Source organism: Trachinotus anak, unplaced genomic scaffold (genome assembly GCF_046630095.1).
Source record: "Trachinotus anak isolate AG129_WGS33_773 ecotype Australia unplaced genomic scaffold, CSIRO_AGI_Tana_v1 ptg000007l, whole genome shotgun sequence".
NCBI lineage: Eukaryota > Metazoa > Chordata > Actinopteri > Carangiformes > Carangidae > Trachinotus > Trachinotus anak.
Window position 1 is genome coordinate 11,950,196 of NW_027273858.1, and position 25,512 is coordinate 11,975,707.

General features: G+C 42.8%; 1 protein-coding gene across 5 annotated transcripts; it reads left to right on the plus strand.

Annotated features, from left to right (window-relative positions):
* LOC139622881 (semaphorin-4G-like) lies at positions 1 to 24,011 on the plus strand. Of its 5 annotated transcripts, none has more exons than XM_071480567.1 (16): positions 1 to 390; positions 5,245 to 5,565; positions 9,937 to 10,085; positions 11,602 to 11,664; positions 11,793 to 11,891; positions 11,994 to 12,087; positions 12,169 to 12,282; positions 13,413 to 13,567; positions 14,511 to 14,686; positions 15,945 to 16,089; positions 16,812 to 17,034; positions 17,670 to 17,785; positions 17,908 to 18,062; positions 18,433 to 18,518; positions 19,000 to 21,487; positions 23,022 to 24,011. In XM_071480567.1, exons 2-15 carry the CDS (start codon positions 5,418 to 5,420, stop codon positions 20,007 to 20,009), a joined length of 2,733 nt encoding a protein of 910 aa, XP_071336668.1. In that variant the 5' UTR covers positions 1 to 390; positions 5,245 to 5,417; the 3' UTR covers positions 20,010 to 21,487; positions 23,022 to 24,011. The 5 variants fall into 5 exon arrangements, with proteins under 5 accessions (XP_071336668.1, XP_071336672.1, XP_071336669.1 ...); XM_071480571.1 differs by having other exon boundaries at positions 3 to 390; positions 18,433 to 18,491; XM_071480568.1 differs by lacking the exon at positions 1 to 390 and adding an exon at positions 4,607 to 4,740.
* Positions 24,012 to 25,512: the final 1,501 nt, after the last annotated feature.

Sequence of the window (25,512 nt, forward strand, 5' to 3'; positions counted from 1 at the left end):
CTTTCTCCCTTCACCTCACCGCGGAGGCTGGAGCTCAGGATACACCTGAAATGTGTGAGGCAGCGGACGAGAGACCGTCTCATCGCGAAATAACGATGAGCTCGTAACGATGGGACCGGCGTGGACTGCCTGAGGAGGCTGGTGAAGAGAGGAAAGAGAGAAGAGGAAGAAGAGGGAGAAGAGGAAGAAGAGGTGAGCGCCGCGGGAGGGCGGGCCACCTGTGACGGAGAGGAGCCGGTGCCGCTGAGCGCGCTGAGAGTGTGAGAGCCATCCAGTGGGTGTTTGTGTGTTTGAGAGTGTGTGCAGGCGTTTAAAGTCCAGTTGGATTATCTTGAGCTCAAGGAAACGTACGCGTCCTTCTCTTCGAGGGCTTTTCCCTACGTGGTTCAGGTAAGACGCGCTGAACCCGCTGCTCAGATACAATCTGCAGAAATCTACAGAAAAACACCTCCTCTTGTTGGGAGTTTATATTCATATTTTCGTTTTCCTGTGGTGCCCTTATGGTTTTTTCTTTCTGCGATGGTCCTACAGTGGTAGTTGTGATGTATAATTCTGTGTCGGGTTGTATTTTTAATCTTCCAAAATATCATGATAACAATTAGCCTATGTAATGGTCCTATACAGTTCCCTGTGATATTTGTATTATCTCCTTTTTGAAAATGGCCTAATGTAAGTCTCAGTGTGAGATATTTGCCTGTGAGCTGTCTGCCACGTCCTCTATGGCCAAGTCCAGGTACGTGAAATATATCACCAACTGATAAACGTGTGTAAAACTGGCTGATTGCTGCATTGAAAACACCCAGTGACCCATTATGTGCCTCCCTGCTTCATTTCACTGCATTACTGCGTTATAAATCATCTGGGGCTGCATTGGTGGAGTGACTTTCAGTCTGTCAGATATCAACAGGGATACCCTTACAAAGTAAAGCTGCAGCATGGAATTGGAAACAAATGGGAAGGTGCCAGCTGAGCTTCTCAAAATAGAGTGAATGGGCCATAAACACACTTTGATGATGCCCAGGGTGCACTGAAGAACATGACTGATCTATTAGAGATGGGTAATCAACCATCTACTGTCCAAGCTGATGGTCTTTGTAACCGTGATCTAATCATTAGGTCCATGTAAACCCAGTGAAGCCACATATCTGCCTGTTTAGTCTTTACAAATTCATGACTTTGTTGTGTGGTAAGTGGAAGGAAATGCTCTTAAGATATGTAAAGATGTGGCCAAGATATGTTTTTGCCATGTAGATAGGGTCCTTGATGTTCTCTTCTCATTGTTTTTTTTTTATTTCGCCCCGTTCTTCAAAGGATAGGTTAAATGGTCTTCAACTCATCCCTTTGTCAAATGTTGGTTTTAGTCATTTATAATTCTGCCTTCAGAATGACTTCATCAGTGCTTTTTGTTTCGCAATAGTAACTCAATATTGTGCTGCAGCCTGTCATTGGGATTAGCACAGTCCATGATCAATCTTGATGAAAACAGGAAGCTCAGAGTTAAGTCTATGTTATATCAATGAGATTCTGTTGGTTGATTCTGTAAGTGTGTACACAATATGTTTTCACTCTATTTACTACAACTAATGTTGTAATTCTGTTTCACTGTGCTGTAATTTTGCTATTGTTATTTCCGTCTTCTTTGTACATATAACCCCTATTTCCTGTCTGTCTGCCCTGAAAAAGATTCTTCCTCTGTTGTCCTTACTGACTTCTGAAAAATTGACTCCACTTGGGAGGGTTTTGTTTGTTGTTGTTGTTGTCATAAACTCTTTCAACACAACTGACTGTATTTTTTACATGCCTAATCTTCTCTTTACATCCTCAAATGAATTTTGGACTTTGGACACTAAACCAACTCTACGTTTGGTCTTCCATTAAACCCAGAGACAACCTGCTGCAGAGTGAAAAGATTCTGACAAATAATACAAATAAGACGTTGTGTAATGCACAGTTATAAATGATAGTAAACAACATTTCAATAAGGCACTGACCACGCACAGTTTTGTCTCTATTGTCGTTATTGTCAGCATAACTCTAGTGTGAAAGGTCCGTTTACAGAGCCCAGTGTTACATTCACAAGGCGACTGTACAAAGTATAGTACAGTACTGGGAATGAACAGAGTTCAGTTGACTTTGCTTTCTTTTGTGTGTCTGTGAAACGAGAGTATTTTATAGCAGTCTGTCTCTCTGTTGAAGCGCAGCTCAATGGCTTTGGCTGTAATCTTTTCTACCATTTGTCACACACACACACACACACACACACACATATCCCACTCAAAAACAGAGAGTTTTGAGTCCTTTGGGACAAGAGTTGGCTGCTGATGGAGCTGTCACCACCACACTGCTCCTATCTCTTCAGGCAGGTTTATAGACACTTTATAATTGCCTGATAAAATCCATTTCCCTGAATGAATGTCATGGGACTGAGAGCTTGTAGCGCGATCAGCAGGAAGACAGATTAGAAAGGCCAGGTGGTGAGTGGTGGAGTCACTCTGATTTCCTCTGGGTATGTCTCATTTTATTTTCAACATCTCTCTTTCTATATTTTCTCAAAGTTTCGACTGGTGCGCTCAATGGCCAATTAACAATTGAAAGCTTCTGCATTTAGGGGGCTGGAGGTACTCAGAGCAAGTCAGGAGTAATGGATTATAGATGACAGAGAATTGGGAATGTCAAAATGACTGGCTCTTCCCTCTGCGCTGCTGGACTCTCACACGGCATTTTACCTCCCTGCTTTCTCTCCATTCTTTCATATTTTCTTCCTCTTTCTGTCACATTCCTGTGAAACACTTCCATCTGAATAGACTCATCTTCCTCCCAGGATTATAAGACCACATCAGAACTGATGTAGCTGACTGATTCAGACCCTGACAGCCAATTTGAGTGATTTGGTGTGAGTCAGATAAATGACTTGTAAAGAGCCCCTCAGTGCACCTCCTACCACCTTAAAAAAGTGTGAAAAAGTAATATCTCACAAATGGCAGCATTTCAGGAAGTCATAAAAGCAGCCTGGCTTTCAGTGTGTGGTTATTCTGAGTTACGGAGGCCCAGTTGTAAATTTTTCTCCACACCTGGAAGAACACAGGGTGTTTTTGCACCACATATTGGTACAAATCACATACACTTTACATTTCCAAAGCATTTCAATTGATAGATTTCCAACCTTCTTGGTTTCATTTCACTCCAGTAGAAACATCCATTTGCAGGCACCAGACATCTATCACTGTGAGGATTTGGTTGACTTGACTTTTATGTCAAACCTCCTTTCTGTCAAGGCAATGAATCTGCAATCAGGGATGGGTTTAACTCTCTTTAGAGGCTGCTTCTGCAAAGTAAAGCTTTTAATGCAAAAAGAAATGTAATGAAAATGTGATTTTTTTTTTTTTTTTTTTAAAGTTGTTTGTTTTGTCCGACCCAGAGTCCACAACCTTTTTTAAGTAACAATGATATAAAACAGAAGAATTGCACAACCTCACATTTGAGAAGCTGGAACCATCATAGAGTTTACGCATTTTTTCCTTTAAAAACTCAGTGAAAAACATAAATTAGTCAAAATTGATTCAGCACTAAATGTTTCCACATTACCTCTCCTGGATGTCCATGTGAACTTATTGCTCTTATTGTCTGCGTGCTTTGATTTTCTGACAGTATCACTTGTAACTTCAGTGCTTCTTGGCAGCAGCTGGCCAGTCCTTCCTCGCAAGTGCATAACTGTGCAGTTTTATTAAAAATAAGGAGGAATAAATGTCCAGTGTGATGTTTTACCTGCCATATCTGGATTTTACCTAAATCTACCTTAGGTTTCATGTCTTTCTGCTGATTTTATTTCATAGGGAAGTCAGATGAAAGAAAGAAGATTGGAAATTCATCTGAAATGTAACATCATGTAACTAAGTCCATGGAAGTCTTAAATAATCCTAGTGTGTGTAAAAGGTGATAATATCACAGTGTATACAGCACGTACAGTACTTCTATGACCCTGTGAGACTGTTACCGTTACTACATTCTGCTAAAATCACAGTTAGCAGAGTATCTCTCCTATCCACACCTGCATGCTGCTGAATGACCGTAACATTACGCAGCGCTCCAGCCAGCCGTTGTCATGGTGTCAGCCCTGAGGCGCTGCTGGGACTTGTGCAGCCACACAAACACTTGTGCTAATGGCTTCACTTTCCTGCCCCCTTTTTTTTGCATCCATGTGTGTATGTGAATAGATCTGTCTTATTGTGTGTGTGTGTGTGTGTGTGTGTGTGTGTGTGTGTGTGTGTGTGTGTGTGTGTGTGTGTGTGTGTGTGTGTGTAATGAAGGAACAAGAAGGACGTTCAATTCTTTAGGGTGCTGCTTTGTATAAGGGAAAGCACTAAAGAGTGTGACTGTTTACATTTGGGACTGAGAAAGCATTTTAAACACAGAGGTGGTTTTTTTTTAAAGAGAGACTGTGTGTGTGTGTGTGTGTGTGTGTGTGTGTGTGTGTGTGTGTGTGTGTGTGTGTGTGTGCGTGTGAGAGAGAGAGAGAGACAGACAAAGAGATAAAGTAAGATAAAGAGAGATGTCACCATTCCCCCAAATCCATTTAGATAAGGTTGTTGTCTCTTCCCTCCTCTCACCATCTCTTCCTTCACTCCTCCAAAAGAGGGTCTTGTTCTGCGGGAACAACATTGACATTCACATCGCAACACACACATCTTAGAGATTATCATATTTCACAGTCTTTCTCCTCCGGGATTTTGCTCGTCTCAGGTACGTCTGCTGTTTGAAACAGTCTCACACCTTATCGATCTGGATTGCTCCACATCGCTGTTAAATCCTCAAGTGTTTGCCTGTGATATCAGCACGTAGCTCTGTTTGACAGTCATTGTTTGGTTAATGGTATTTTCAGTCATGTGTTTAGACTAGGCAGCTGCTGCTCACACGCCACAGACTCACAACACTGAGAGACAGCCCAGTCTCGCAGAACGCCATTGATCACAAAAGCAGCCAATATTTTATTGAGCAGATGCACTTTGTGTCTCTTTCATATCTCTGTCGTCATCCTTGTGAAATCCTCCACATCAGCTTATTTATGTTTGAGCTCTTCCGTTCAACTTCACCAGCTTCCCTTCTTCTCTAACTTCTCCTCTGACTTTTTGAGGTGTCACATTTTCAGTTGCAGCGCCCACATGCGCAGCATTTTGCCTTCCTTCTTGTGTAGACATGACTTCTAACACTGTTGGTTTTGTGTGTGTTTCTGTTTTATCTTTTCAGGTTTCCTCAGTCCTCCCTACAGCACGCTGAACGAGGCTGCCTGCCAGTGTTTGTCAGAGCGAGTGGGTGTGTTTGTGTGTGCGTTTGCAGGGGCGTACGTGTACCACAAGGTGAATATGTTTGCGTGAGTGCCTTTGCATGTGTATATACCCTGGTTGGAGAGTGTTTGTCCCATGAGACGCTCGACTGAGATGCAGGGAGCTCGATCCCCTGCGCTGCAGCTCCTGCTGCTGAGCTGCTGTGTGTGTGCAGCGGCTGGATACCCGTTTAAAGCGCCCCTGGATCTGGATGTGACGCCGCGCATCACTGTGTTGAGCAGCGGTAAGCACGGACAGAAACACACAGATGGTGCCAATCAGTTTCTGGTGCAACACATTCCTGTCAAGTGGTCGAAATTTAAAAGACCTTTTTGATCCTGCTCTCAAACATTGAACTGTTTCATAGCTAAATACTTATAAATCAAATACTGAAGAGGTGATTGACATTTAAACTAACAATCATTTTGTAAAAGAAGCTGTTAGGTTTTTTAATATAGAGAATATCTCCTTTTGGAAAGAAGCTCCTCACATGCTTTCCCTGTAAAATAGCTGCCATTGACTCCTATCTCTTTCTTTATCTAGTTTTCAGTTTCTTTTTTCTCCCCTCATCCCTCACTATCTTACACAGCTCTTTTCTTTTTGCCCTCCACTCTCTTTTCACGCCTCTCAATCTTATTTGCTCGCCTCTGGTAATTCTCACACCTGCCCCTTCTGTTAACCATGATGTTTTTTTAATATACACTATGACTGTTATTCATTTATCTTGTGTGATGGCATGTAGCCTGAGGTGCCACAGGGGCAGAGGCAAATGAGTGAAGTGCTCACACTGGGATCCCTGCAGAGCATCCGGGGAGACCGACACCACTGTAGGTAGTTGAGAAGCACCGTAACCATGACAACTGTTGTAGTATGGCGCAAGATGGTCGTATACGGTATTTTTCCTTTGTGCATGTGCGGGCAAGAGAGTGTGTGTGTGTGTGTGTGAGTGTGTGAGTGTGTGTGTGTGTGTAGAGGCACTGTTATCTGATCCTGGACTTTATTTGTTGACGCACTGACAGAGTGGAAGAAATTTTCTCACGTCTACAGTTTGACTCGCAGCCAAATTCATTTATGCGATATACTTGTAGAGCAATATCCCTCCTCTCCTCTACTCCTTCTCTAAACAGTCGTCTTTCTCACAACACGTCACCTGCTTGCAACCATTACCCATCTCCTTTCTTTTTTGCACAGTTACTCCTCTTGCCATGAACCTCTCCTGATACCTTTATCTCAGTTTCTGTAACTCGTCATTCAGTGCTGCAACCCACAGGTCCTCCTACACTCATCTTCTTGTCTGCCACCCCATCACTCTCTCATCCACTCCCCCTCCTCTCTCGTCCACAGAGCTTAACTTTGCACTTAGGCACTGTTTCTCTTCATTAGTCTATACTTTTCATGGTTGCACTGCCCTCTAACTCCCTTGCCGCTTGTCTTTGTTTCTTAAGTTCGAGAATCTTTCGATATGCAAACTTGCCACTAATCCCTTGAATCCCTGTGTTTCTTAGCAACCTAAAGGCAAAGCCTTCAAACCTGTGTGGGGCACTGATATTGTACATGCATGCACTTGAGAAAAACACACACATCTGTGTTCTCTCCTCCTTGCAACTTCACTTTTTCCCTTTTGGACAAGGTGAAAACATTAGCAGGAGGCAGGTTGTTAAGGGTCATTAATATGATGAATTGTTGCTAAAGCCTGGAAAACAGAGAGAACAGGCTGTTAAAAAGAATGAAAACTGGTGGTACATCTAAATACCCTCTCATTAACCTGTGAAGTATTAAATTTGCCACAGTCGGTCGGAGTCAGTGGATTTAACTTTGTTTATTCTGCTCGGCCCATTTGCACGTCAGAGTACCTGAACCGTGAAGAGGCCTGACGCTCGAGTGTGAATTTGTGTGTGAGGCTGTCACGTCACAGTCCAACGCCTGGAGGTTCAGTGACTGTGAGTGCGTGCGTGTGTGTGCGTGTCCCTGAACACTGTGTACTGTGCTGATCAGCTGAGGTCCCTCCAAGTGTTTGCTCAGTAAATAATATCCTCTGGGCTTCTCTCACTGCCTCTCTCGCTCTTTTTCTTTCCCTATAGAATAAATCAAAGTGTCTTTTCATGCACGATCTTGTAAGCCAAGGCTAAAATGTGCCGTGGGATCATCATATATAGTTAATATCTCCAAGATAAATCTCCCTCTGCTGCGTCATTCTCTCAGTGAGGTTGTTTTGAGTTACCTGGCTCCAGCTGTCAGGCCCTCACCCACACAGAGGGTGTTGTGTGTCCTCATACTCAGATTACACTGAGGAAACTTAGGCATTGTTTCTGTTATAATGCATTGTCCTCGCCCACAGTGAGACACTCAAATCACACAGGAAAAGTTATTGTTCTGAAAATCCCTCACAGGTAATACTCTTCTTCCTCCTGCTGAGAAAGAGGGGAAAAAAGTAGACACCTGATCACCTAGGAGCAGTCTGGGAAGGGAGCTGACTGCTGCCGCGGCTGCTGCTGAAGTGAGCAGAGTGGATTGTGTTTTGCAGCAGCTGATAGGAATCTTAATGACAGCTTACTTGATAACCATGCAGTCTTCAGGGGGAAGTGGGTTGGCTGGGGATCCAGAAAGTGTGACACTGTTCTGTGTTGAGCTACTGTACTCATCAGCAAGAAGTGGCTGGCTTTCAGGTTTGTATGGCTTAATTGCTGTCACGACTCCGCCCCGCCCCAGATGATAGGAAAGCCCGCTTAGCATTAGTCACATCGAATATTTTAATTAGACATTAAAATACAACTGTTATTTCTAACAACGCTTTTTTTATTACAACACCTCAGTTGTTTTGTGGAGCTATTGTTATGGTTACAACATGCCTAAAGGTTTTCTCTGATGAACGTGTGTGTTGACTGTGGTGTCATGTTTACCCAAGCTAAGTAGAGTCCTGATAGATCACATGTTTAGAACTTACGTAACTCTCCACCATGTGATGACTGCAGCAAGAGACTTTATGACATGTTTTGTTAGTGTGTGCGCGTGTTTGTGCGCACACTCTGTACAGTATGTTTCTTTGCTGAGTGTTTGTATGACTGAGCCTCATTAGTATCTTGTCCTGTCAAACAGATGCATCCCAATATAGCCTGGAAAACTGGACGTGGGGCAGATACACAAAGCACAGAAACCCACATTAAGTAGAACTGGATCTCTGAAATCTGATGGTTGTGTTGGGCTTCTTTTCATTATCCTCTTCCTCTTCAGCAGAGCTGTGTGGGATCAGCATAATCCTGTGGCTTTTATTGTCCATAGTGGAGCTGTAATGCCATTTTTGGTCAGTGATAAATATATAACAGAGAAATGCAGAAAATCTTTTACATATGTGATGCTGGAACCAACAAATTTGTCACATTTATACCTGCCACAATTATTAAATAATTGAGCATCAAAACAGATTAATCAACAATTACTTGTCTATCATCAAATAAATGACTGACAAATCAATTCAGTACTAAAAATGAGTAAATCGGTAGGAAATGTCTATCCTAAAACACTGCAGCTGTCAAAAAGCAGCTGTTAATAAGTTGTTGTGCTTCCCATTTTGTTACTGTGCAAGGAATTACGAGGAACTGCGAAGTCACATAAAGAAATTTTCTGTGCATCTACAGTATAATGAAGTTTAGCAGATTTTTTTCCCCAGTAGTCAAGAAAAAGGATCTCAGATTTTAAAGTGACTCCCTCAGAATCAAAGAGCAAGGCTATCGTACCACTTTGTATTGACGATCCACAGTCATACAGCGAGAAATCCATCACAGAAGATGAATAGATTTCTATTTCTCTCTTTATTCTCATACTCTCAGGTTTGATTGAAAAAGCTGTTAATGTATGCTGCACCGTGATGGCAATAACTTTATGCACATTCAGAGGCTCTCTCAAGGCTTTGGGGGAGAGATGTTAGTGTACACTGATTTCCATCGTCATCATATTGTTATTTTTTGTTCAAATTATTATGCACCTAAAAATCCAGATGGCAACAGAGGCTGTGTGTATTTGAATGCGCACCACACAGTTATCAGTCCAGTGGCACTATAGAGGATAAATAAGTCAATTCCTGGAGGAAATATAAATGTGAAAAGAGGATGCTTTTCCTGAAAAATGTTTTGTGTTAACCCACGGTCGTTCCCGTAGAGGGAGACCATTATCGATGGCAGCAGTGGATGGTCTGAAAGCAAATGCAACAGGAAAGGAGGGTTAAACCAGGTTGTCGTGATCAGTTTTGGTCCCACTGATGTATGTGTGTGTGTGTCGCCTCTAAAATTTCACCAGTCCTCCACTGCAGTGATTCAGCCTCTCAAGAGCACGTGTGGTGTATGGATATGTATGATACATTTTTTTAAGGACATTTGGAGCTGTTTTGCATAAACAGATGTAGCAGAAGCCGTCAGGGGGCTACAAAAGGTCACCTTCATTAACAGCCAATCCTCTCCTCTCCTCTCCTCTCCTCTCCTCTCCTCTCCTCTTCTCTCCTCTCCTCTCCTCTCCTCCCCTCTCCTCCCCTCTCCTCTCTTCTCTTTTCCTCTCCTCTCCTCTTCTCTCCTCTCCTCTCCTCCCCTCTCCTCTCTTCTCTTTTCCTCTCCTCTCTTCTCAGGTCTCCAGGGCTGTAGGCGTTTCCAGTCCTCTGCAGTCAACTACAGCACCATGCTGCTGGAGGCTGACAGCGAGCGTCTCTACGTCGGGGCCCGGGGGGCTGTGTTCGCTCTCAATGCCTCTGACATCTCAGCCAGCTCTGCTCTCACTGTGAGTTTCTTTGTGTCTGTGTTGGTGCGTGTTCAGTGCCTCAACTACCACATCTTTAATATGTAAGTTTATGCAGCAAGACACTCCTGTGGTGTAACTGTGAGTTATTGGGTTAAAAATAATGTGAGTACTCACACAAACACACAAGGGTTTGCGGGGGAATAAATACATTTACCTCAAAATGAAAAATTGTTGCCTCAAAAAGTTTCTGCGCTGTAGAATGCAAATGAAGCCGAGGTAGGGTTTATGAGAAAAAAATGAAAAACCATCTACCATATCTTATACATATTTGAATTCATGTTAATATCATCCAGCTATTGAAACATGTTGAAACAGAAATACTTTCTAATTAATTCTGCAATTAGCATACTATCTACTCAGCCCAATACTCTCAATATTTACCCTACTTTTTAAGTTAAAACTGCGGCCAGTGCAAAATTCTAAATGTCTCATTCATCATTTTATGCACATTTCTCTGACTTCTGTGGTATCTCTGGAAACCCAGGGATCCTGTGTATTTAGAATAGATTTTATGGGTTCAACAGTCTTTCCTGCACAACTGGCCCCATACTTTGCTTTGGTGATTATGAGAATACATTTAGCCCTTTTCCTTTTCATATTACCAGTGTTAAACTTATAATTCTTATAACTTTATCCATGCAATACCCAAGAACTGATACTATTTATGGCTGGAATTTATTCACCAATTCACCATTAGATGTATCAACACTCATCAGTTAAGTCTCTATGTAGTATTTTGCATCGTCAGTTGTTGGGGTCTGCCATGCTGGTTTCACATGGTGTAGACATGCACAAGGCATTCACAGGAGACAATGGATATTACTTGACATGTCCATATGTCAAGTAATAGTGTGATCCAGAAGATCAGAACAGCTGGTATTTTTTAAGCAACAGAGTTATATAATGAAAGCAGTGATCAACATCTCATCTCAAACATAACGCTGAAACTCTAAAACTGAAATCTTTAGAGTTATAACTTTTAAATTACATCCTTTTTCCACCTCCTTGAGGTGTATTGTCAGCAGTGTTGCTGTGATTGAGTCTAGTCCTCAAACTTTTGCTTGTTGCAGGACGTTCCTTTCAGTATCCATGGAAGCTGAAAAGCCTCTTCACTTGACATGCTGCTGTGTTTGTTACCTGGTGACAACTTGACATTAAGCTGTTATGCCAATTATGTTGATACGGCAGTGGTGTCTGTCATAAAGTGTAATTGCTGGTGTGTGTGTCTGTGTGTGCGTAACACTCCCTCGCATTCATGCCTCCATATCCTGCTGTAAATACAAATGTGTTAAGTCAACGTGGTGTCTTACATAAGAGTAAAAAACATGGTGCAGTGAATTCAAATGTTGTGATGGCAAAAAATCCTAATACATGAATTATTAAAGCAAAAGAAGATATTATTCTCCATTTATCTGCTATCAGATCTGTGCTATTTTGCTAGAATTTATACAATAGTGATATGAATCTATCCAACTCTTCATTCTCTGTGTTATAGATTGAGTGGGAGGCCTCCCCCGAGCAAAAACGCCAGTGTCTGCTCAAGGGAAAAGACAATAAGGTAGGCATTTAGTTTTCCTTTCTCCCTCAGTCTTACAGTTTAATCTTTTTCTGTTTGGTTCTGTCCTGTATTCATAATCGCTCCCTCACCGTATACATTTTTTTTCCGGCTTTCTCTTCCTCTTCCAGACGGAGTGTTTCAATCACATCCGCTTCCTCCAGAGATTCAACTCGACTCATCTCTACATGTGTGGGACTCATGCCTACAAACCACTCTGTGCATACATAGTATGTCCATGCACAACAAATCACAGTCCTTCCAGTGCTGTTAAATACATTTGATGCTAAATTATTGTCTTCCTCATCACCTAAATGTTTTGTCCTGTATAGGATGAGGAGAGGTTTGTGATGTCATCTCAGCTTGAGGAGGGCAGAGAGAAATGTCCCTATGGCCCAACAACAGGCTACACTGCCCTCATCATAGGTTAGGCCTTTCAACAGTTAATAATCATTTCCAGAGTTTCACTTAACAACAGAATGACCCGATAAATTGTTTTTCCTCCAGACCAGGAGATGTATACGGCTTCCCAGTATGAGTTCAGGAGCTTTCCAGATATCCGCCGCAACTCTCCATCTCCTACGCTGAAGACAGAAGATGCTCCCACTCGCTGGCTGAATGGTGAGTTAATCTCCTGGAATGATAAAAAGCCCTTTAGTGTGTTTGGATGGCAGGGTGGTCCAAGTGGTCAGAGCTTTGGCCCATCAACCAGCTGACACCAGGTTAAGCCTCTATATCAGCAAGTATTTGCAGTACTCTGCTGAAGTAGCCTGAACAGCTTCAGCGGATCAATAATGCATTATTTTCACTGTCATTAAACCTGCTTCTAATTGCTTGACTTAAAGTAGTACGGCTTGGTTTTACCTGTGTAGACAATCCTGTCTTTTAGTCACAGCCTGCTGCTGTGCCTAAGTACAGCCTCAGAGTAGAGTAGCTTTAGACTTATTCTCATTTAGAAGCTTGGGAAGGTTAAGAAGGTTGCAATGACTTAAAAACATGATATTTTGCAGATTACTGAAGCATGTAGACATCTTCTCCTTTTACATTTCGTTTTAACCCTAACCCTAGCCAACAAGTTAAAGGAGCTATTTGTGAGTTTAACAGCTTACATTAACAGCTGTTTACTTACCAGTCAAGAAGAAATGTTGCAAGTTTAGCATCAAACTTAATTCCTTTACGCGCCAAGAGCTGTCTCCAGGGGTGGAAAGCAACGCCAATGTTAACTCATGTCTCAATCACACCTTCTTTACTGCTGAAGTTAGCACACTCACCAGCTCGCTCCAACTAGCCCCAACCCATCTTGTCAGTTTCCGATAGCGACTCACTGTAGCCTCCAATCTGCCCTGAAGGCGTAATGCTGCTCACAGGGCATATTATTATAAGCTCTTGTCTTATAAATGCAGCAATGGCTGCAGCTCTTGTGAAGCAACAATCACCACCACTGGCCCCCAGCAGGAAACCACGTTCAGTGGCAGAGAAAAATTACAAATAGCCCAGTTAAAGCAATAATGCACCTTTTCCCGCTTTTCAGTATTTTATTTTTAGGTGAAACAGGTTGAATATTATGAAGTGTTTTTGTTCAGGGCAGCTACTATAATCAGTTTCAGGGTGTCAAAGGCTCCTGTCAAGCAGCTTACTTAGATGAGAATCTGTGGATGCAAACTCTTTCAGTGGGTAATTATTTGACATTTATTTGTAAAAGACTGTTGATTCACACTATGAGTCAGTGCATCTTGTTCTCCCCCGTACAGAGGCAGACTTTGTGGGCTCCGCACTTGTGAGGGAGAGCTTGGGCAGCAGCACCGGCGATGATGATAAGATCTACTTCTTCTTTACTGAGAGGAGCCAGGAGCAGACGACAACCTACAGCCACAGCAGGGTGGCACGGGTGGCTCGAGTTTGTAAGGTGAAGGCGGATTAAAAATAGACGCAGCAATGTTTTGCAACTGGGAGTGAGAGAGACAGTACCATAATAGATGAGGGGCTAGATGGGGGAATGCATTGGTAACAAGGCCCAAGTATGATTAGAGGAACAGACAGTGTAGCAGATGAATGGGTGATGAATGGTTTGCCGAGTCAATGTGTCTCACAGCAAGATGAGATGAATGGCTGCAGGGGTGAAACAGAATATTTAGCATCTGCTGCCTAAAATGTGAATGATTTACATTCCCTGCTGCCCAGGAAGGAGTTAAGAATAGCAAAGCCACCTGTACAGTGTAATGACCTTAGTGTTTTATCCTGTGGCAGCCCATGGTGATGTCAGCTCACCAGTTCTCTCCCTGAATGTTTGGCAGAATTTATTTATTTTTTTAATCTCAATCGAAATTCCTTGTGGCAACATATGTGACATTTTTAATTTGCCACTGGCTGAATCCATTTAAAAGTTAAAATCAAAGGGCAAGCTGATGTCAGTTGTTGGGTTCCAAAAGAATTGTGGCTTTGAGTCAAGCTTTTCCATTGTAAACCTGTCAGAGCATCTTTTTTTGGAGTCAGAGTAGGTGTTGAGATGTGTCACCATGGTGTGAGTGAGAGAGAGAGAGAGTGTGTGTGTGTGTGTGTGTGTGAGAGAGAGAGAGAGACTTCACTTCCTGTAAGACATTCACTCCATAGTCAGTGCTTTTAACCTACTGAGGACACACTCTACAAACTTGTGGATTACAATGGGGCCATAACCTTATTGAGAGTACTGTTATTGCTTCCTCTTGCACTTCCTTTTTGCACTTTTGAGGAAGTTAAGTTCCCCACATGCACCACCATCAGTTTTCCCTCTTATTTTTTACCTAATATGACCCTTCTACTCCCTCCTCCTCCTCCTGTTTCTCCTCTCTCCTCCACCTCTCTTCCCTCAGGGGGACAGAGGAGGCCGTCTAACTCTCCAGAAGCGGTGGACGTCCTTCCTCAAGGCCAGGCTGATGTGTTCTCTGCCCGAGTACGACTTCCACTTCAACATGCTGCGCAGCGTGTTCGTCATGCGTGGACACATGCCGCAGGACACACTGTTCTACGGCATCTTTGGCCTGGAGTGGTGAGTGGGATTTCCGGCTGACGGGGGCTTTGAGGATGCAAATGTAGATGAGCAGGACAAAGATGAAAGGCAGCAATTGATATGTTGAAACAGTCGAAGAAGACAGGAAGAGACGAGATGAAAGAGAGGGGAGAGACAAAGCGAGAACTTTCTTTACCGAAACGATGTGAGGAGATTTGCAGCAGTTTGAGAACGGAATATTAATTGAAGATGTAAATTTAGATCCACTTAGAAGAAGTTAAAGTTGTAATCTCTAATATTTCAGTCCTGGTTGATCTAGCGGTACCTGTGGTTACCATGGTAACAGACGATAGAGAAGATGAGTGACAGCAAACAGCTACTTTGTCAGAACTACAACACAAGAGCAACTGGTGAGATCTGTTTACAGTGAAACCAAACAAACTCACATTGTGTTAAGAAAGTTAAAAATGACCCATTGATGACATTGATGATGACTTTTAATGTGACGTAGTGCAAGTAGAAAATGCTGGTTTGGATCAGCAGCGAAACAGCTCTGACACAGTGTAAAGAGAGCGAACAGGTTATAATAAGGCTGTTATTCAGTGAGATAAAATTGTGCTAGATTAGATGCATTTTTCTGTGAATCCCTGGTGTGTAGGTGGTCAATCTGAATCCAGCAAAAAAACAGTAGACTCTCCCACCTCCCAACTACTATTATACTGAGAGATAATTACTGAATGTAAATAAATGAAATGCCAATTATAGAAAAAAACGGCAACTATAGATATTAGTAACAAAATCTAGTTTAATTTTAGATTATAACTTTAATGGCCATTTGAAGAAACTAGATTACTCTCTCCAGTGAGTTCATTTACTACAAGGATGTATCAGCAAAAATGTTTTGTGTTGGAGAAACAAACAATGATTATCTTGAGCATCTCCTCTCTCCTCTTCAGCTCCACCTCTCCTGTCTCTTACCTCAACTCCTACCATGCCTCTCTGAAACCATGCTGTAGATCTCTCCTCCTTCCCTTCTAGTCTTCACAGAGATGCATGACTTCCAATCAGATTACTCTTTCAGTGCTCATACCCCCCCCCCCACATGCATTCCTCTCATATGTCTCCTACCATTGATTCAGCTAGGTGAGCCACTGATCTAGTGTAGTTCTACTGCTGTCTCTATGGCAACATCGGGTTTACTGCTGTTGTTGTTCATGGTCTGTGCTCTGGTCTTTCTCACTGTGTGTGTGTGTGTGTGTGTGTGTGTGTGTGTGTGCGCGCGCTTTGATGTCTTTAGGAAAAACGTGAAGGCGTCTGCTGTGTGTCGGTTCTCTCTGTCTGAAGTCCAAGAGGCCTTTCAAGGACCCTACATGGAGAACCAGGACGCCGACTCTAAGTGGAAGGAGTACACTGGAAAGATCCCTGACCCACGACCTGGAACGGTAAACACACATGAACACACACACACGCACACACACACACACAGAGGGCACTCCGAGGGAAAGATGGAGGGGAGACGATAGAGAAGATGAGTGGCAGCCTCAAGGATGAGGCTCAAACACACAACCAGCTTATGTCACTGAAACCCATTTCCATGGCGATTAACTCCAGCCCGTAGCTTTGGAGACAGTGGCTTAGTGCGGCAGCCAGGGCCGTGGCATCGTTAGCAGGAGCAGACATTATCCACTGCAGTGTCACTTCAACACTTTGTAGGACTTAATTTTAACTTTGCTATTAAATGAAAAGGAGAAACGGTCAAAGGTTTCAACTTGGGAGCGTGAAAGCCTCTTAGAGGAGTTGGCTGAAGTCATTTGGGTAGCACAAAGAGAGAGAGGAGAAGTTGTTCCCTTAGTCAGGTGCAGTAGAGAGCTGAGTCGCCTGCATGTCAGCACAACCCGGCTGCTGAGCTCACGCAAGCTCATTGTTGTCTAAGTGAAAAGTCGCATTTTCCCCAGACACAGTCCTCCACAGGCTCGCGTTTTCCTCCTGATCCCGTAATTTTCCCCGGAGGCCATCTCACTAAGCCTCATGACATCCTCTCTCCCTTCCACTTTCCATTCCTATTTACAGGGACTTAATCACAAATGAACCAAAAATGTGTCTCTCTTTCTCCTGCAGCCCACATCATGTCTTACTTCCCTCTCCTTGGCTTCTTTTTCTGCAGTGTATAACTGATGCTCTGAGGGCCAGGGGCATAAACGTCTCCACCTCCCTGCCCGATGATGCGCTGAACTTTGTCAGAAGGCATCCTCTGATGTCCCAGCAGGTCCAACCTTCAGACAGGCGCCCCCTTTTGTTCAGGAGGACCACAGACTACACACACATGGCTGTACACATGATCCAAGGCTTAGATGGACAAAAATACCATGTATTATACATGGGCACAGGTGTGTATGAATTCATGTCAGGTATTAAATGTCTTGGAATATTTCTTCCGTCTGAGTATAGTGACTTCCTGGAGTCTTGTTGGATGTTGATTATTCGTTGCGTATACTCGTTGACATATTTTTTTTGTCTTCCATTCATTTCACTATGATATGACAGTCAGAAAGCAGAAACAGAGACCTGGTCAGAAATGGCAGCCCATCATTGTGTCACTGTTATACTGTAATTCTTATCAGGTTTTTGATGTATTTGAGGAGGTTTTACAGTCAGTTGCCAAAAAACAGTGCATTACAAGTTTTCAGAGAATCAAACCCAGAAGAAAAAAACATGAAATAAACAATGTGAATAGGACAACTGGAATTTTTTTTGTTGCATTAAAAAGAACTCCATCTTAGATGCCCAAACCTTCCTGAATACTTGAATAATAGCATTTCCACTCACTCAACAATGCTGTAACTATGACAAGAAATAAAGACAAAAAAGGGAGTCATCCATCTTTAGAAGTTTTCAAGCATTTGCCAGGTAATTTATACTACATACTGACATTAATAAACAGAAGGAAATCAAACTAAACTGAAGTGTTTTCACTGGCTGACAGAAACGCATATTAGATCCATGTTGTTTTGTTGTCACTCAGATGAAGGCTGGTTACACAAAGCTGTAGAAGTTGAGGGTCAACTGCACATTATCGAGGAGCTGCAACTCTTTGAAGAACCACAGCCCGTTAGCAATCTACTGATATCTGCAAAACAGGTAGTGTGTTTGACCATCACGTGCACGCATACTCTCTCACACACACACACACACACACACACACACACACACACACGAGTGATCTCCATCTTAGGGTATTTAAATCTTCTCTCCTCCCCTAGATGAGTGTGTACGTGGGCTCTCCATCAGGCGTGCTGCAGCTGCCGCTCTCTAACTGCCGCAGATACACTTCCTGCTATGACTGCATCTTTGCCAGGGACCCTCACTGTGCCTGGAACGGAGCCCAGTGCGTGGACATAATGTCACATGCGAACAGGTGAGCACTGGAGGGTTGCATGTGTGTGTGTGAGATTCACATCAAGTGATTAAAGCGCTACAGGTGCCCTTTTGTGTGTTTGACTTGAGTAACCTCAAGTGTCATGGAGCCCTGTCACAGTGTCAGCTCCCAGAACTGTTGCGTAATGTTGGCTGTGATAGTAAACACAGCATGCAGGTGTGTACTTAGAGTGTACTGATTAACCTGCACAGCTACGCTTACTCAGTAAAAATGAACATGAGATATGAACAGATCAGAATACAACGTGAAACAGAAATAGAAGCAAAAAATAATTCTGTTTTCTATGTTACAGCAAATGTTTATTCTTTGCACTAGTATTCTTAGCGTTATGCTTTCTCCCTCTCCACAGATCCACTTTAATCCAGGACATCCAGCATGGCAGCAGGGGATGTGAGAACACACAAGATGGTATGCATGAATCACATCTTCTGCAAGGTGCTGCTGCTTTAAAAAAAAAAAAGTTTACTTTAACACAGTGAATGATGAAAGGGATATTAAAAATAGACAATGTTAGAAAGGACTCGAACGATGCATAGGTGTCATGAGATGGCACGAAGGCATCTTTGAAAGTTGATTATGCACACTGTGTTGGCAAAATTCTCTCCTCCCTCCTTTAATCACATTTTTACCATCTCTGGAGATAAATCTGTTTGATATTCAAGGCAGGCAACTGCCTTCTCTCACTTCACTGTTTCAGGCTGATAAAATGTAGCATCTTCTGCCTCCTCCTTGTTCTCTCTCTGTACAAGGTAATATGATGGCTGGAATTAAAAGATTTATAATGGCAGTTTATGCTTCATTAACTTTGGACAGCCTTTGATAAATTGAGGAGGTGTTAAACAATTAACATATAAAGTCAGAGTCTAAGTTTGTGAGTTTTCCTCTAAATCTCACTGTATCAATATGTGTGTTTCAGATGTCGTCCAGCGGAGCCGCTCTGTGCGAGTGGGTGATGACGTGCTGCTACAGTGTGAGCTCAGCTCCAACCTGGCAACCCCGCTCTGGACTCTAGACGGCAGCGAGCTGCAGGGTTACGGCCTCAACTCAGGCTTCAGAACCGGCACCGACGGCCTGCTGATCATCGAGGCCCGGCAGGACCAGAGCGGGATGTACACCTGCTACGCTGTTGAGAACAATATCAAAGTCGCCATAGTTACGTACAATGTCACCATCCGCCTGGACCTGCCCCCTCCCCCACCTGTTGAGCCAACTGAAGACCCTTACGATCTCTTCACCACCCTTCCAGCACCCACCGAGCATCCATCGTCAGAGAGGCCCCTGCCACCACCCCCAGCCCCTCTCCTCCCCCACTCGGAGCTACTCTCCCCCAGGAACATGGAGGCCATGTACCTGTCCCTCATTACCATCCTTGGAGGGCTGTGTGTGGTCCTCACCGTGGTCCTCGTCTACGTGGGCTTCTGCCTGCGTGTGGGCAACAGAGGGAAGTACTCATTACGCGCCGCGGCTGCTGCCTACCCCAACATTAAGAAGCACAACAGGAACAAGAAGCAGCACAGAAGCTCGTCTCACATGGAGCTGAAGACCATCTCAAGCCACTGTAATGGCAATGGCATCTGTAATGGAATTTCAAAGCAACATAATGGTGACATACAGGACGGAGGCTTCCTCCAAATTGTCCCTGGCGAGGCTCACCCGTCACCCAATAAGGAGTCTCCACCCCCTGCCCCTCCTCTGCCCCCCACACCGCAGCTTCCGTCTCCAGAGTGTGACTTCCCCAACGGGCTGTCGGCCACGCTGCCCAGCGTCCTGCGGAGGATGAACGGGAACAGCTATGTGCTGCTGAGGCAGAGTGATTCTGAAAACACGTCACCGCTCTGCTACTCCTTTGCTGAGGAGCTCAACAGGATCTTAGAGAAGAGGAAACACACTCAGCTGCTGCCCAGGCCGGATGAGAGCTCTGTGTAGAGAGATGTAACTCCCCCTGTGGTGGGAGAGCTGCTGTGTTTTTACTCCGTGCTCAAGTGCCTGTCATATGACTAATTATTGCAGACTAAAGGGATGAGAGAGTCTTATCTACATTCTTTACTTTGGAGTTTTCCCGCATTGAGACATTCCTGCTTTTTGAACCTTTGGGCTTTTTTTTTCAACCTTAATTCCTAAATTTCCCAACACAGGTTTCCAGTAAAGGACCAAGCATGACATGGAAAAAAAGCCTGATCTACCTCACCTCAGTACTGCCCATAAGGACATGTGCAGTCAACCTGCAGTCTGATCCTACTATCAGAGCTGATATCTAATTCACAGAAAGATCTCTGTTGCACAAAGCTCAGATACACAGACTCCAAAGAGGAGCAGAGCCCTGTGGGAATATAAATACATGTGAAGACTTCTGCTGCGGGGCAGCCATATTTGGCTCCGTTCAAACTGGAGGGCAGCTAGCCAAAGTTTGTTTGCACTGACAAGTGCACAGATGGCCTATGCATTTTTAAAACATGACATTCACAGGTTTTAAATATTGAGGGAATGGATCCGGTGAGCGTGGGAATTTGGTTTTCACTGACTTTACAAACACAAAATAATATACAGGAATTCATAACACACTTATACCAGCCATCACTGAGAAATGGTGAACTAATCATTATTTAATATTACTATTAACCAAAATTTGGAGTAAGTGATTACCAAATTGAAGATTTGTTAACTTATTACATGGTTTTATTATTAAGTATGAAAGACGCAATGTATATTATGTAATTATTAAGGAATCACATATTAAAAATTAAAACAATCATTAATATGTGGTGCCAAAACGTTTTACTGCTACAATGAACACTTTGTTGGTGACATAATTTGCAGGTAAACGTTAAGTCATTACTAAATGTAGGTAGGACCCTAATGAAAGTCACAGTTGAGGTTCACTCAGTCTATCAAAATTGGTTGAAACTGTTGTATGTTGAAGCCTTATGTTGTTCTACAAATGGGACACAAGTGGCCATTAAACATGAAATAACATAAACATTAAAGGCACCATATTATATATAAAATTCATAGGATATTAATGGATAAACAAGGAAATAATTTTATTTAATTATTGAAAAAAATATTAAATAGTGATTCTTTCACCAAATGTTAATAGATAACCTGACAGTATTATTGATTTTAATGCACTTTAACTACCAGTTTTAAAGCGCTTTGGGAAAGTTATTGGACGCGACTATGGAACGCTGCAACCAGTGGAGCTTTTTGATTGGCTGCTTCTCAGTGTGAAGAGCTGCAGCAGTGAAGATCATGGCTGCGTCCGCTGGACCTTGTTTGACACAAGTGGATTAGAAGGGAAACATTGATTGTGTCTCAGCTGAGCCTGAATCCACTGCTGAGTGACACTGTGCGTGAGACCATAACACAGCCTGCCTGACCGTGAGGCACAGGAAAAAGTATCCAAGGTGAATAGTTTTTATGTCTTACCAACACATCTCCTACACAGGCACTTCGCCAAACAAGCACTTAAAGAAATGGATCATGGAGTTAGAGTGCAGGGAGAGTGCATCAAGACTGGATACATGCAGAACACTGACAGCACACTGTTAGCTCGCTTTACCAGATTTAAATCCACTGGTATTCTGACGGCTCAGTGGTTTATAATTGGTGGAAAAGTTTAGATTCAGAGATGCCCAAATGAAAACATCCACTTCAATCTGACTCACTCATACGCTGTATCACCTCGGATCATTAACAGTCGGGCAGCACAATTCATTCATGAGAGCAACCCAACCATGGTAGGCTTTAAAACAGCAAAGCCTCATTTCTTGTAATCAGGGTGGCAGGGGAACTTCATGCTTATGGATTAATATGCAAATTATTTTCTCAACTAATAGTTCAGGCTATGAAATGTTTGAAGATGGAGAAAAAGCCCGTCCTAGTTTCTCACAGTGCAAGGTCATGTGTCTAAATGTCTTATCTTGTCTGACCAACAGTCCAAAATTTGAAAGATATTTGATTTACAATGAAATAAAAGAGAGAAAAGCAGAATATCCTCACAAATGAGAAGCTGGAACCATAGAATGTTTGGCATTTTTGCCTGAAAAATGAAAAATTATTGATTGATTGTTGTATGGTGATTATGTCATTCAATCTCATACTCCGTCTGTTTTGTTTGCCCTGCTTCTGCTGCAGCTCTCTGTTGTTCTTCTGTCAGAGGCCAGCATTAATTAAACACTCGTCTTATGACAAGGCTGACCTTATTGCAGAGAGACAGTGAGTTAGGGATCTCCCTAGAGATTAAACTACCTAACACTCTCAAGCTCCCAATTATTTTCTCACACCCTCAGACTCAAGATTGTATAAATTATTACTATACATCAAAACTCAAGTGTCCACCATATGCTTATAGGCACATAAAGCCGAGCAATTCATACATTTGCACAGATGATCCTATCGCACATTTTTGAAATTGCACATTTGATCGAATCAAACCAGCCTGTGATGTCAGGGTGTGAGATCCTGAGCTGTACGTGCTGCAGCTGTGGTTCGCAAAGCACGACGCTTGAAGAGCTAAGCTTTCCACTCAGCGGCACTGATCAAAGACATGAAAGGGGAAGGATGTAGCCGCACACTTCACACGTTAAAAGCCTTCGTTAAAGCCCTTTGACCCCATTACAAACCACAAGACATGGTGTACACAACAGCAGCGGTTTTTAATTGTCAAGTTGAAAGTGACTCCACTTTCCTGCAAAAATACTCATAATGAGTGTTGCCAATATGTAAATACTGCTAATATGTAAATGAGCTGTGTTTGAGTTTAGCCCAGGCCACTCATAGTCAGGTCTAATGGTGTGACTGCTTTTAAAGCAACACCCAAAGGCAAGGATACAATACAATACATTGCTGACACCTGTGCCTGAATATTTTTTCCCCCTCTCCCTCCCTCTCCCTCTCCCCCCCCCCCCCCCCCCCCCCCTCTCTCGCTCTCATTTGCAGGTCTCATGAGCACAGGTCAGTTTGAACCTCTCTTAATTTCGTTCCCGGGGACACCATCTCCCAACTGGCGTCAGATGGAAGGACACAGGCTGCCAAGATGTTCTTCTAATGAGCAGTGAAATTAGATTCACCATTGTTAGTGGACAGCGAAGCCAGCAGAGAAAGAGAGGCTGGATAAGGGCTACAGCATGAGAGTCTGTGCACCTCGAGCGCAGCTCTGCTTCCTCACAACTGGAATAAAAAGTGTTGGCTGCAGTGACTCACCGCGCAGCGTTTGTTCTTCAGACAGCGGCTCTTTGTGTGCAGACAGCATCCTTGCCTCTGTTTGATGCAAACTTGTTAGACCAAACTCTACGTATATATATGACCTTTTTCTCACTCTTGCTGCATGAATTATGTTTGAACACTGCTGTTTTTTCTTAAAGTTGAGGAAATAACAATTATAACTCATCTTAATATTAATGAGAAGTGCCAAGGTTTATGTTTTGCTTTGTAAGCCTATTTTATTGCAAAACCAGAAGAAAATGATTTAAAAAAAAAAAAAAAAGAGGCATATTTATTTTGTAATTTTGTACATTGTGTTTTGGAAGTTATTGTCAATGTTGCTGTCGAAGTGCCACTTGTGAGACACCCAACTATCAAATAGGAGGGTCACAATTTGCCTGTGTTGCACAAAATGTGATAAATAGAAGCACTGTAACCAAAAGCATGCCGAGGCTGTACCAGCACCACAGAATTTAATATTTAAACCTACTAATGGGATATAAAATACATTAATTTACCTATTCATTATAACCTGTTAATTAGGTATCATTCAGTTTTTCTGTCACTGTAATGTCCACACATTAGTTTTGATCTCTATTTGCATGTTACACCATGCTTGTGCACACAGCCAATCAAATTACTTTACTCAGCTAACACAAAAAATAACAGGGAAGTGGGTTCCTTCACATTTCAGTCATGACCTTAAAATAAAACTTTGTACTTCAACCTTTTCCTCTTTTCATCATTGCTTGTGTGTATTTACAGTTTGCCTCTCACATTTCACAATGATAGATAGGTAGATGAAACAAGCCTTTCCCCTGTCAAGTTACTGGAGCAGAGCTGTGGCGTGTTATAAGAGGAGGAAGAGAAAAATCAGGTGGTAAATTTTGTCAAACACTCAGGAAAAGGAGGCGTCTGCATTGTTACTGGAAGCAGGCCCGAGTTCCCGCAGCACGGCACAGACTGGTATGGAAAATGTTGCTGGGAGGTTGATGTGCCAGGACTGGTTCAGATCCAACAGGACGGTGTTGTTGACAAAACCCAAACATACAGCAGACGTGCTGTGTCCTGCGAAGGCATTAAAGAAGAAAATGTCACCTCAATCAATGCAGCTTTTTCAAAAGAGCAACCATTCTTTGAATCTGAGCCTTTTGAACTGATCTTTCACAAATGCCACAGTCAATGTACGTAAGACCCACGGATTTTTCCATCATCCATATGACCTTTTCTCATGTTCCTGGGTGAGAGGGCAACACCCAGCTTTCAGACAATAACTCACTTCTTATATTAGCGGCAGCACGACAAAACAACCATAAATAGGACAGCCGCACACAGACAAACACAGCCGAAGGGTGATTTGTAAGAGTGCCAGATACCTGCAGTGCCTACACCTTGACATGTGATTAACAAACTGTCACGGCTGTTGTGTCATTTGCGTAACGCTGCCTCAGTTTAATCAGGGTCAGCAGGAAGAGCTTGTTCTGCCTTATCAGAGGCAGATTTGTATATTTTTATTTCATTCACTTAAATGTGTAGAGTATAATAAAATGCTGCGCTGACAGGATTTGTGGCATAACACATTTATGCCTCATTTTAGATGTGAACTGAATTTTAAAAATTGTGCTCATGCTAGTGTCATGTTGCTCTAGGGATGGAAATGTTGGTCTGTTAGTCGATTGTTCCAGCTCTCTGCTCCAGTTGATGGATTAGCACAACATTTTGTGCAGACATTCATGTTTCCTTCTTCTAGAGCCAACATGAGGATGGCATTTGTAGCTTTAAGTGCAATATCCTAAAAATGTTTGGATTTATTGAAATACATCAATGATTTATTGCCATAAAATCTGGTACACATACTTTTTTATACTTCATGATGAATTCTTGTGGTGATCCCTTATCTTTTCATGCTAATCAAAACTAATAACGTCCTCATCAGCTGTACTTTGAGTGTAGTGCACTAAGCACAGCCTCCCAGTTAGTCCTATTGTCTTGTTAATCAATGGATGATTTTACAGTGTCTGGAGACTATTCAAATAAAACAAGGAACTGCTCTTCGGGTGAAGTGGTAAAACTTAACAGAGAAATGCAACCAGTGATAAAGGGTTGCAAGCAGACATTTCTTTCACAAACCAAAATGGTTGAAAACCCTTGTTATAGATTGGCCTTATCTTGTGGGGTTTGTTAAATTGATTATTTTCTTCCCAGGGATTGGTATCTGAGATACCAG

What these genes read in the sequence shown, in the direction of transcription:
- LOC139622881 (XM_071480567.1), top strand. Translation starts at nt 5,418, where the DNA reads ATGAGACGCTCGACTGAGATGCAGGGAGCTCGATCCCCTGCGCTGCAG. An exon ending in GGCATCTTTGGCCTGGAGTG is followed by an intron (nt 14,687 to 15,944) that starts GTGAGTGGGATT and finishes TGATGTCTTTAG; the next exon opens with GAAAAACGTGAAGGCGTCTG. An exon ending in ATAATGTCACATGCGAACAG is followed by an intron (nt 18,063 to 18,432) that starts GTGAGCACTGGA and finishes CCCTCTCCACAG; the next exon opens with ATCCACTTTAATCCAGGACA.